At 42.7% G+C, this 12,994-nt stretch overlaps 1 protein-coding gene across 1 annotated transcript; it reads right to left on the bottom strand.

Moving 5' to 3' along the window:
• Nucleotides 1-2,815: 2,815 nt before the first annotated feature.
• Nucleotides 2,816-12,838, bottom strand: LOC149306796 (major prion protein homolog). The gene is made up of 2 exons (XM_089537443.1): nt 12,681-12,838; nt 2,816-4,392 (listed from the first exon to the last, which is right to left on the bottom strand). Exon 2 carries the CDS (start codon nt 4,383-4,385, stop codon nt 3,621-3,623), a length of 765 nt encoding a protein of 254 aa, XP_089393569.1. The 5' UTR covers nt 4,386-4,392; nt 12,681-12,838; the 3' UTR covers nt 2,816-3,620.
• Nucleotides 12,839-12,994: the final 156 nt, after the last annotated feature.

Here is a 12,994-nt window from a genome sequence, read left to right as displayed (position 1 = left end):
GGAAGGCAAACTGCAAACTGTCAGGTCTTTTAAAGGTGGCATCTTTACTTTCCATACAACTATCCCAGTTTCTCCCACTTTGCTTCATCATCAGTAGTTTCCCTTCCAGACCCCACGTATGGGCTGCATTCCAAATACTTCCATTTCCTTCTGCAGCCCCTCTCAAAATGGTTGAGCCTTCATTTTCTGTCACCCTTTGATGAAGGGCTTTCCATAATGCTGTGGAGCAACAATATGTTGCCAATACTGTTGAAAGTTACCTTGATCAAAACAAGTCCTCACAAACCATTGCCTTTTTGTTACATTTTATTTAATTTTTAACTAGATATCAAACACTTATTTTTATTTATTTTTTTAAAAAAAGCATTTGAAACTCAAAATTAAGCACATGCAAAATTACAAAGTTACCAAATATTTTCGGGACATCTGCATCACAGCACAACTCCCGCAGTATATTTTCTTCCACTTGTATCTGATTTAAAGGTGGCTGCGTATAATCATCATCTAGCAAAATGTACAGCATATATTAAGATATGTACTCATAAAGGTAGTCGCATACGCTTTACATTTTAACGCCACTGGGGAAAAAATCTATATTCCATACAAATGCAGTGTCATCAGCAAGTACGAAAATACAGACGAGCCATTTATTAATACAGAATAATCTTTACCCTTTATAAAGACAACACGCCATAAGCAGTAAGACAGACAGAACAGGTACAGTCCAATATATAGTCTTCTGTTAGAATGTCTGCCTTAAGGTTAAATATACCATTTTCAAGTCATTGAAATTACAGAGATACATCCCACTGACTGTTGATGGGTTCCCAACAGTCATTTCAAAGGCCTGTTGTATCAATAAAAACAGACAAAATTAATCACAGCAGCTGACACAAGTGAGATGTGAGCAAAGAAAGGTGGGAGCCCAATGTAGGAGTGGGATGTGTGTGGAAATATGAAGAATGATCTCCTTTCTGCATAAATGGATGCCATCTGCCAACAAGCCATCACATGCTTGGGATGAGGCTATATATCTGCATATGTTTACTTGGAAGCAAGTTTCTTGAATTCACGAGAATTGTGTAAATATGTTAAAGGGTTCCAGTTAACATTGCTCACATTATTATCCTAAGCAAAGACTATGCTGGCCCTGGGGGTTTGTTGAAGACTTAAAGTATGCTTCGTGTTGTGTGACCTCCCCCAAAGATCCAGAGGCTCTTCTAAATGTCAAATAACTCTTTGTGAATCCTACTTGTATGTTCAATAGACACAACTTTTTGGAATGATTAATAAGAGTCCACTGCAGTACCATAAATTTGGTCCCAAATTTTAGCAGGGCCAAGAAGATGAATTTCGTAGACCAAAGAGAAGATGAGTTGGATGCTACCATTTACAGATATTACACAGCAGTAGCTGGAATTCTATTCCCATGTGAATATATGCAGTTATTAAAGCCATCAGGCAGTGACATATGTAAAACTAAAAAGCTAAAATGGAATTCCTCTTGAAAAAAGGTTCACTCCTGTCCAAAGTCAAAAACATGCCATGCACATATTTCACCTTTCCATGCTAGTAAACAGAAATGTAATTTCCATGGTCTATGAAATCCTAAGTGCCACTATGAGTACCGATAGCTTTCCAAGAAGGTTGCTTTTCCTTAAATGATCCCAGTTTTTTTGTTGTCGGCCTGAAACACATGGGCCAAATAAAGTGGCTTCTGGACACTTTGAGGGCATGGCATTTACATGACGCATGCTCCCAAAGCAGCCGGGTGCCTCTCCAAGGCTGCACTAAGTGGGAAAAGCCGGACATTTAAGGAATGGATATAATCAACTCTTGCCAGCAGCTGGCTTAGGACTGTGGCAATGGCCCACTTCAGGAGCAGGTCATGCAGTTGCCATGGTCCTGGCCCCATCACTGCTGGAAGCCTCTCCTTCTGGGCCATGAGCTTGTTGTTAACTGCCTTTGAGTCGATCCCGACTCATGGCGACCCTGTGCATGAGCAATCTCCAAGACTCCCTATCCTCCCTTGCTCTGCTTAGGTCCTGCAAATTCATACCCATGACCTCCTTAACAGAGTCCATCCATCAAGCATGTGATCTTTCTCTCTTTCTACATCCCTCCACCTTTCCTAGCATTACTGTCTTTTCCAATGAGTCATGGCTTCTCATGGTGTGGTCATAATATGACAGCCTCAATTTAATCTTCTTGGCTTTCAGGGAGACGCCGGCTTGATCTGTTCAAGGACCCATTTGTTTGTCTTTTTGGTTATTCACAGTTTCCTCAGTACTCTTCTGCAGCATCTTAAATGAACTGATTTTCTTTTTATATAATAGCTCTTAGGATTTGGTCCCAAAGTGCTATTAGGACAATCAACAACTTTTCAAGAGAGTTTCCTTTCCTCAAATGAGCCTAGCAACAATACATTAATGAAAAGGATATTTAGGTTTCCCTTCGCCAAAAAGAGACAATAAATATTTGGGGTGCCATCAACAGCACATGATGGATGAGTTTACTGGACCAAGAGATTGTTTGCATGGCTCCCTCCCTCAATGTGAGACCAATTCTGCCTCAATATATAAATAATAAGTATATTTATGTGGGCTGTTCTAGTCTGTCCAACTGCCTAGATCTCCATAGCACAAGGATCTATAGAGCATCTGTATTCTATCCAGAGTACAGATGTTTTCTTTGGCAAAATTACCTCTGTGTGTCAGAATTCCAGCTGCCATTTTTGTCACTTTGGAATTCTACCTGGCTGAAAATAGCAGAAAAGGTTTATGTGTTATGTAACATGGGAATCAGTTTCTTTTAATTAATTAATTAATTAATTAATTAATTAATTAATCTTTCTGATTTTTTGGGAGCCTCACCTATAGGCAGATTACATGAAAGGAAGTTCTTTGCACTTTTTAATATTACATAAAGAGGAATATTCACATATTTTCTTCCTCCCCACGGTGAGATGCAAAATTTCTGAATGTGACACTAGTTTAGGAATAGACAACCTGGTGCCCTCCAGATGTTTTTTATTACAGTTCCTACAATCCCTACAATTTCCACTTGCGCTTTCTGCCCTCTATGCTTATCACACTGGAAACCACTCTCAGTGAAGGTAGACAACTACTGGAAAGTCTTTCTGACTTTCAGAATCAGTCTTCTGTATCACAAGAAATGTCTTGCTCCATCATAAAACTATTATCTTTAGAACAAAGTAATAGGAGCAAGAATATGGAAAAAACCCACCCAAACCCATGCTTCAGCTCATGGAATAATGTTCGCATACATATTTTGCATTAAATTAAGCTCAGTGATTTATGAAGATGGATGGATAGGGGTTTTTTTTTTAAACTCTTTTGTATTAAAATAATTCCTTGTCTTCTTTCCCTACAAATATTGTTGTAACACTAAAAACAGAAACAAAGATGGCTGTAAAATGTCGGTGTGTGGTGGAATTAATACATAGCAAGTGTGATAGCTCTTAAAGATAGTCCACCAAAGAGGTGGACAATGAAGACTGTATTCCCCCACAAAACCGTTGCTTTATATAGATCCCCTTTCTTCCCCACCATTGGTACTCTGGCAAGGTGGAGGCTTAAGGAGTACAATCTCCGAGAACCTCAGTGTATGAGGAAACACATGGTTAAGGTGATGAGGAAGACCAGGGAAGGGTTGGCAAGAAGGAGAGCAACCCCTGAGAGCAACCGGTATTGTTCTGTACACATTTCACGCACCACGAGTGGCACAACTTTCTTTTCCATGTCATCTACGGTTTGATTGCCAGTGGGCTGTATGTATTCCGTCACTGTGACATTCACGCAGTCTCTTACAAAGACTTCCCTCGAAACAGATGGGTCGTAGGGTGGATGGTATACTTGGTCTGAATAACGGTCGCGGTTTTCGTACCACCAACGTTCCTCATTCGGGTTGTGAAAGCCAAACTGCATATTGGACATGGATCTGCCTAAGAGGTAGCCACCAAGGGCTCCCACTGCAGCTCCTCCGATAGCTGCCCCTGCCATGTGCTTCATTTTGGGCTTGGGTGGCTTTGGCTTCCATGGCTTGGCTCCATAACCCCCTCCATAGCCTCCTCCATAGCCTCCACCATAGCCGCCGCCATACCCAGGTTGTTGTGGGTAGCCAGGATTACCCCGTGGGGGATAACCAGGTTGTTGAGGATAGCCACCTTGTGGGTAGCCAGGATTGCGGGGATATCCAGGTTGCTGGGGATATCCAGGTTGCTGGGGATATCCAGGTTGACGCTGTCCCCCTGTATTCCAGCCGCCACCACTGGGTTTGGGCTTCTTTTTGGAAAGAGACAGATCACTCTGCAGCAGGAGAAGGAAAACAGCAAGCCAGCAAGTCATCAGGTACTTCCTCATCATGGCTGTTCTGTAAACCAAAACAAAGGTACACTCTTGTTAAACAATTTTTTCAAAGGCAGGCAATTAGAAAGAGTTTTTTTATATCCTTTACTAAGCAAACACTGAACTAGCAATAACAATATAACTATTAAACAATGCATTGAACAGGTATTAAAATTGGCATTACAATCATAAATCAAAAGAAAGCATAATAAATCCCACCAGACTGGGCAGTCACCAATAGCTTTTATATATACAAGCATAGGGTTATGTGGAAGAGATCAGAGAATAAGTAGGAAGCATGGGATAAATTGTACAAAAGACCATTTCCAAAAGGGTGAAACCTCCTTGGTCAGAGCAGTGGGATCCTTAGAACTGTTGTCCAAAAACCCTGCATAATGATAGGCCCTCCATGGCAGAAAAAGAACCTTAATCCAGTTATTCAATATACAGTTAAACAGAACAGGAAACAAAAACATTAAATCTGCATAACCACTAATGGCTTAAAGACCCTAAGAACTCACTGTGAAATTACATATTTTTAAAAATATGCCTGAAACCTATGCCTCACCTAAGCGGATTGCTGCACTAACCTTTCAAAGGCAATTCTCATTTTCTAAGGGAGGGCAGTGTACTGTTGCATAATGAGCTGGCATGCCTACAGAGAAATTAGCTTTGCCAGTGCATTCATAGTACATACTGTACTGCTAAACTACGTATCTGTAGTTTAAAGCACTGTTTACAGCTTTGCTGGGCTGAAGCCTTCATTTCCAAGAAGGGCTGTCAGATTTCCTCATCTTACTCGCTACTAAAAGTGGCAGAATAATTAAAAATAGCTCCTATGCCAGATGTATGCTAGTAGGCCCTTGGGGTGTGTGTCTTATTTGTTTGTTTGTTTGTTTGTTTTACTAATAAAGCTTTTCTTTATCTGTACCTCTTCACAACTACAGAGAGAGAAAGAGACAAATAAAGAAAGCAAGATTTCTCTACTCCAAATTACCATATAGTTTATAATGGCACCATAAAACAATAAACAAAACCCTTGAAGGCTATAGTATTCTGGGAGGTGGGTCTCAGAGGATGTAATGCACAGGCATACATACACGCCAGTGGTAGAAAATGTTACTTTTGTTGGACTACAACTCCCAGAATGCCCCAGCCATCTTGGGGATTCAGTTAACAATTATGTTATTACTTTTATGGGATTATCGATTTACAACCCTTGGCTCCTGAATGAAGAATGGTGGGATATAAAATAAATAAATAAGCAACGACAACCACTGCTTCAAATTCAACATTAACACCTTAAAATATTCTGAATTCTACAAGTGCCACTTTGAGTACAGCTTAATTTTCATTTGGAGCAGCCAAAGAGGTCAGACATCAAAATAACTAGCCATATATATATATATATATATATATATATATATATATATATTCTATTATGTTAGTCACTCTAAATATACTCATGCACAGCATGCATAATTACATTTAGGAAGTAAGCCTTTCTTCAAATGCATTCTTGTTTTGTTTTTTTAAAGTAAAGACCAAACTATACACTGGATCAGATCCAGGCTTAATTGCATTTATAACAGTCCCACTCTAACTAGTAGGTCTTGAGTTAGGGGCCGTGTAGACTGTCCATTAAGGCCAGCCTGGTGCCGGAGTCAGGGTGTGGCATCCACATGGTGCATGCCCGACTCCCCCCCATGGCAATGTGACACTGCGCATTGCACCATATGGTGTGTGGCATAACGGCGCTCCTCTGGTGCTGCATTTAGATGACGCAGCACCAAAGGAGCACCATAAAGCTGTGGTGATGATGATGGCTATGGCGCCCTTTCCAGGGTGCAATTTTTGTGTGTGTGTCATGGAAAGGCCTGTTCAGGGCCAAGGCATACGGTTGCTGTGACCCTGATCTGGCAAAGATGGAGACGGATGCCACCATTAACCGTGGACGCGCACCCCACATGCATGTGCCGCATTCAAGCCTATGGAGCTTGAATATGTGCCAGATCTGGAACTTGCGGGGGGGGGGGGGGCTGGTATCAGCTGGGGTTATATAAAATGGCAAAATCAAGATTGACTTCTTGGAATTTCTATATCTTTTTGAATATTTTCAAGCTGTGGATGATGCTTGAATTAGTGGATAAATAATTCATGGATGTGGAGGGCCAACTGTATTATTATCTCCCCATAATATTAAATACATTTAATATTAGAGACATTAATTGGACACCAACCAAGTATCCAAATAAACAATATATATATATAATGAATATGATGTGAGGTTCACCGCAAGGGTGGAATAATGACTAATCAATGGCCACCAGTTTTAACATCTACAGCTGGTATGGCTATAGATCCCCAATTGTATCCTATATAGCAGAAATTGTTCTTTCGGGTATATTAGTCACCACAACTTCTATTCAAAAAAGGGCTTTCTAAATCAGCAAATTGTTGGAACTGTAATATTGCCAACGCTTCTTTAATACATGTTTTGGAATTGTTCCAGACAGAAGTAATCACAGAAGTAAATTTGGTTTTGGAAAGTGACTTGATATTCAAAGATGTGGATGCTGTTTTGAATTATTTATCCGTTTCTTTGACATTAAGAAATGGCAAATGGAAGTGATTTTTTCACCCCCTTTGACTGTTAAAGATTGATACTTCATTAATGGAAAGATAATTTTTCTCCACATGTGAGCCAATGGATATAACATCAATCACACACAAACCAACACATCGAGGCAATGAAAATTCCCTTTCTCTCTATGAGGACTGTAGCAGAAGTGAGAAGAAAAAGTGAGATCTGAGAGGAGTCACGCTGCATTAAAAAGATGCAGTACTTTGGCCCTGTAAAGCCAGGCCCCATTGCATACCCGCCAACATTTCACAGATGAAAATTGGTGTGTGTGTGGCCAAGCAACATTAGAATTTGGTCAAGATGGCACAAATTATTAATGAAGAAGAAGATATAAAGTAGGAGAGACTGCAGTTGTTTGCTTTTGCTTGAGCTGACTGGGAAGGGCAAGATGATATCCCTGCTTTTCTTCTCCATCTTGCTGAATTAGTTGTGTGCAACTGTTTTTGCACTTTGAACTCGGTTTGCAGCAAATGGAATAAGCTGAGGACAAAAGGGGAGGTGGGAGGAGGAGAGAGAAACTGGGACATTTTAAAAGCTGCTGAAAAAGTAGGACAACAATAGATTAATTGGGATTGTCCTTGCTAGTTGGAAGGCATGGTTGAACCAGTGTGTGCAATGATTTCAGTGTTGGAATAGCACTCAGAGAGAGAAGATTTTAGATCCTCACTCAGTCATGAAAACCAGTTGGATGATACAGGGCAAGTCACATGCTCTCAGAAGAAAGCAATAACAACCACCTTCTGAACAAATCTTACTAAGAAACACCTGTGATAGGCAGCCATAGAGTCACCGTAAATCATGATGATTTGAACGCAAGCATGAAACAACAGAGTTGGCTGGGGCATTGTCTCATGGGGCTGAAAAATGGGCTATGGTTCTGGGCAACACACTCTTCACTCCAATGTAAGGTTAAGAATATACAAGGGTCTGAGGAGAATCAAGGACCCCTGTGTTATCCTTTTTTTTTTTGGAGGCCGGGCACCTATATTAGACAAGAAGGATACTCAGAAATCTGAGATTAGAAAATGAGAAATAATGATGCGCCAAGAGCCATATGGCAATGGCGTCAATGGTCAGGATGTGCAGAGAAGGATTACATGGAGCTATACTTCCACTAATCAGATCTATTGGACAGCTAAATGGTCTTTAATTAAATGCCCAGATTTTATAAGATCCATCTACCAAGGCTTCAACCTATATACACTTATCGAGAAGTCCTGCAAGACACACTTCTAAGGGGACATGCATAGATTTAAACATGACGGAAAGAATATAACCTGTGAAAGGGAGCTTGGGAGCAGCCACTGACAAGGCTCTCTCCTGTGACCTCACCAGATAGGCCTATGATGGTGGTGAGACCAAGAGAAAGCCCTTTCCCCAAAGATCTTAAAACTAAGGCTGTCTTATGTAGGGGTATACGGTCTTTCAGATAGTCTGGACCTCATAGGGCTTTAATGGTCATAGCCTGCAATTGAATTCTACCTGGAAACAGACCAACAGCAGGTGAAGCTGTTTCAGCCTTGCTTGTACTTCTTATTACAAATGTAAATACAGCCTTTTCATTCTGCATGCAAACTCTGGTCTAGCACTGCATTCAAGCTAAGCTCAAAAGAACAGCCACTGTTGACTTTTGTTTCACTTCCGTCAAGTCTGGCTGAGAGAAAGGAAACAGCATGCATCTGTTATTTTGAAGAGGGCAATCGCTTATAACTGAAAAATTGCCTTTGAAATTGCTTGACTATGATTGTCTATGACTGTAATTTGAAGGTTAGACTAAATAGTTACATGGGGCTCAGGACCCGAACAGAAAGGCCAAAATAAAGCTGTTTCGGGTTACTTTGGAGGTATGCTGTTTAAATGATGCATGCATCCTAAGAGTCCGAAGGCCACGCCAAAGCCACGCTTCAGTCCAAAGGACTAGAGCACTACTTTGACACAGCTTCTGGACTCTTAAGATGCATGTGTCATTTAAACAGCATACCTCCAAAGTGACCCGAAGCAGCTTTATTTTGGCCTGTCTGTTTGGGCCCTCAGTTTCCTCTTTCGTTAGCACTGTATTAATCTGTGTATGTTTCAAAACACTGTTTCTCAGAACATAAACATGGTTGTGATAAAATGTAGATTGAGAAATTAACTGAAGGGAGGGTAGAAAATAGGAGGAGAATTCATTTCCTGTCTTTGTATGTTTCAGTATAAAAATCTTCATCAGCCAGAGCTTTTTGGAAAGGTAATTCCTGTTGAGTCTGCTAACGTTACTTTTGCAGTAAAGAAACTTGTTTTTCCTATTCTGAGGGTCTACAGTCCCATTGATTTCTGCTTCAATTTCTATAATGATAGCCTTCTAAAAGTTCTTTGCTCTGCCATCTTTGCTACTGGAACCATTGATTAATGGTGCTGGTGGTGAGGAGTTAAGTACATTATTAAAACTATTGATTCATTTCCATCATTGATCAACTTGAGATGACCAAACTGATCGGCCTCAGAGGTAAGGCTGGGCCCATGATCAATCTGGGAATTCCATGAATCCATGGAGACTTCAACCTAAGTTTTTGCAGTCCTTTTCCAAAATGGAAATGGAGGAATGTTTGGACCTTGACCTGTTTTGGCCTACAACTCCCATAACCCATATGCATGTTAAAAGGTAAGGGAGTATGGCATCCCCAGCCTCATTTGGCTTTGCTAAATTAATGCAGCAATTAGCCACGTTTTGGAAGCATTGCTCAAGTCAAGAGATATACAGAACAGCTTTCCATCTGGATTGTTTGGTTTGAAAGTCCATGTTTTAAAATCCGTAATGTAAATCCATTACTTACTTAATGGATCCATTTGATTAATGTGTTTAACTCTGTTTTTTCAACGAAGCACATCTGTGACTGCAAGGGAGTGTTTTAGCAAATGGACTGGAAGGGTTATTCTCTGCAGGAGGGTTGTGCAATAAGCAGGGAGGGAGGGACGTTAGTCCTATGGACGATGGACGTGCAGAATGAAAGATAAAGCACTAGGATTTGGACTGTGTGTCTTATTAACTCTGCAGCAGCTGCCTGGGAAGAAGACCTGGCTTCTCATGCTGAGAGAGGAATGAAAAACAACAGGGAAGACAGATAATTCACATACGCATGTCACTGCATGCATGCAATGAGTCCAGGTTCCCACTAAATCGATAATCACAACAAAAACATGTGTTGGATCCTTTAGAGAGCTAACTGTGGCGTGATCTCTGCTAGGCAACACTCAACCAATAATAAATACATCCTTTTACTCCCTTAAGTCACCTCTGGGTGCAATGCAAGATATCAAAAAACAACACTCCAAGAACAAAATGGTATTGAGGGTTGTTAATTCTCAGAAACACTGCGGAGGCTTTGCAACCCATATGCAACATTTTCTGGTGTGTGTGTGTATCCATGAAACATTGCAAATTATTTCACTGGGTTCTGGATGCAGGCCATGAAGCAGGGAAATTGTCATGGTTTGTTATGGGGAAAAGATCATTGCTCAGCAGCAGAGCACATGCTTTGTATATGCAAGGTTCAATCTAAAACTTGGTGGGCAATGGTGCCCTCCCAAGTTGTTCATGGATTGCAAGTCCCAGCATCCCTCACCAAAGATAATACTAGCAAAGGCAGTATATGCAGTTTCCAGATTGGAGGACCCCTAACTCAGCCATAAGCAGGGAAATCTTAAAGCAAAGAGAGCGGGCTGTTTGTCATCTATTACCACAAGCTGATTTTCAAGAAGAAGGGAAAGCATTCTCAATTGGCTTCTGTCAGCACACTTCCCTGTCATGCCCAAATTTATTTCCGGACCTGAGAACATGTGATCTTTCTGGGAAGATCATTAAACGCTGCTAAAATAGGGACAGGATCTCATCAGATAGACTTGAAAAAAATCTTAAAGGAGAACTGATATTTCATGGACATCTGCAATGACTCCAAGGCCCTGGCCCACTTCATCCCAGACCAACGAAGGCTCCAAGGTCTAGCAAAACAAAATGGAGTCCAAGGGCCACCTAAACAATGTTTGCTGATCATGTGAAGATATTAAGTAAGATGCAGCAATAAAGCCACAGGTAAAAGGAAAGGGAGCTCATGGCCCTTAACTCTTTGCAACAGTCCTTTTTGCCATAGTTGCTGTTCCTGGGGGGGGGGGGGGTCCTTGTGGTGAACTAGACACTGCCCCAATGGACTGGTTTCCTAGGCAGGACTATGACTGCATTCACCTCCCTTTCTCCCAAGACGAGAGATACAACCTGATTGTTGTTGCTGTGCGACTTCAAGTCACTTCTGACCTGTGGCGACTCTAAGGCCAACCTACCATGGGGTTTCCTTTGCTCAGATTTGTCATTGGCTTCCCCTGAGGCTGAGAGTGTGTGACTTACCCAAGGTCACCCAGTGAGTTTTATGGCTGAGCTGGGAATCAAAACCTGGTCTCCAGAGCCAGAGCCCAACACTCAAACCACTATGCCATGCTGGCTCTTACTAGATCTTTCCTGGATCCTTAAATATCCCAAAGGAATGACCTTGTGTTTCATGAAAGAATGGTCAGTCATTTCAGGGCCATCCAAGTACCTGATCTACTCATCCCAGACCAACTCAGGCTGGGATCCACTCTCCTTCCAGACTAACTCAGACTGGGATCCACTCCTTTCTCAGACCCACTCAGGCTGGGATCCATTCTCCTCCCAGACCAGCTCAAGCTGGGTTCCATTCTCTTCCCAGACCAATTCAAGCTGTGATCCCCTCTCCTCCCAGATCCACTCAGGCTGGGATCCCCTCTCCTCCCAGACCAATTCAAGCAGAGATCCCTTCCCAGACCAACTGGGGCTGGGGTCCAGTCTCTCCCAGTCCAACTCAGGCTGGGATCCACTCTTTAAATATTTAAACATGAATAACATTAAACAAGGCCCAGCTGGAAAGTGCCCTTCTCCTGTCTTCTAGAAGGCGCTGACATTTTCTCAGCCTCCCCAACAAAGAGGCGAAGGGCGTTTGCCTGCTCCTTCCTTGGGTTCCCTTGAGTCCCGCGATCGGGCTCCTGGCTTCCAAGGCTCCTGGTCCAGGAAGCTATTTTTAAGCATCTTAGCCATAAGATGCTTATGGGGCAGAAGAAGGAGGCAAAGCAGCCGCAAAGCCCGGGGGAGGCGGCTTTCTCTGCCCAGACTCGCCCCCTTTCTCCCTTGCCACCCAGATCCCTTCCATCTGGAGCCCCCTTTCTTAGATCCCACTGCCAGCTGGGTCCACAGACTCAAAGGGGCTGGATCTTTGGCTTGGTGCCCCTCCATGCCCATCCTGGGGGGCATCTTTCCTTGCCCTCTTCCTCCTGCTCCTATTGTTGTTGCTGTTGTTGTGTGCCTTTCTGATTTTTAGGGTGATCAGACCATGGTTATTTACATCATCATCATCATCATCATCATCATCATCATCATCATCATCATCATCATCATCATCATCATCATCATCATCATCATCTATTATTAAGCTTTGAGCCGCCCTGGGTCCCTTCTGGGAGACCATGATGACCCCCTCCCAGGGGTTTGCCCTGACCATCCTCAGAGAGCGTAAGCACCTTGGTCTCCTTAGTTTGATGCTCCAGCCACTCCTCCCTCCTAGGGATCCAGGTTCGAATCCTCCCCATCCACCCCAGTGGTCCAGCTCCCTCCTTGCTCTACTCACCTTCGGGTTCCTTCTGATGCCAAAACCCTTCAAGGCCGAAGAGAGCAGAAGGTCCGCTCCGCTAAAGGCTCGGATTGGAATCCAGGGCGAAGGGAGGGAGGCAGGGAAGGAGGGAAGGAATCAGGCCAGAAGGAGGAGGAGGATCGTGGCTCTCTGCTCAGCTACTGGCCGCAGATGAGGCGCGGTGGCATCATAAGCATCTCATCTTCTTGACGTCGGCGCTGCCTGCCTCGGGGTGGCTTTAGGGGGGTGCGGGAGGTCCAGGGTGACACCTAAAGAAAGGAGTGACACCACTCCTGCCCAAACATTTGCTC

This window comes from Sceloporus occidentalis, unplaced genomic scaffold, assembly GCF_023333645.1.
Source record: "Sceloporus occidentalis isolate IW3139 unplaced genomic scaffold, rSceOcc1.0.p SCAF_9, whole genome shotgun sequence".
NCBI classification, from domain to species: Eukaryota; Metazoa; Chordata; class Lepidosauria; order Squamata; family Phrynosomatidae; genus Sceloporus; species Sceloporus occidentalis.
This window is presented reverse-complemented; position numbering and strand designations above follow the sequence as displayed.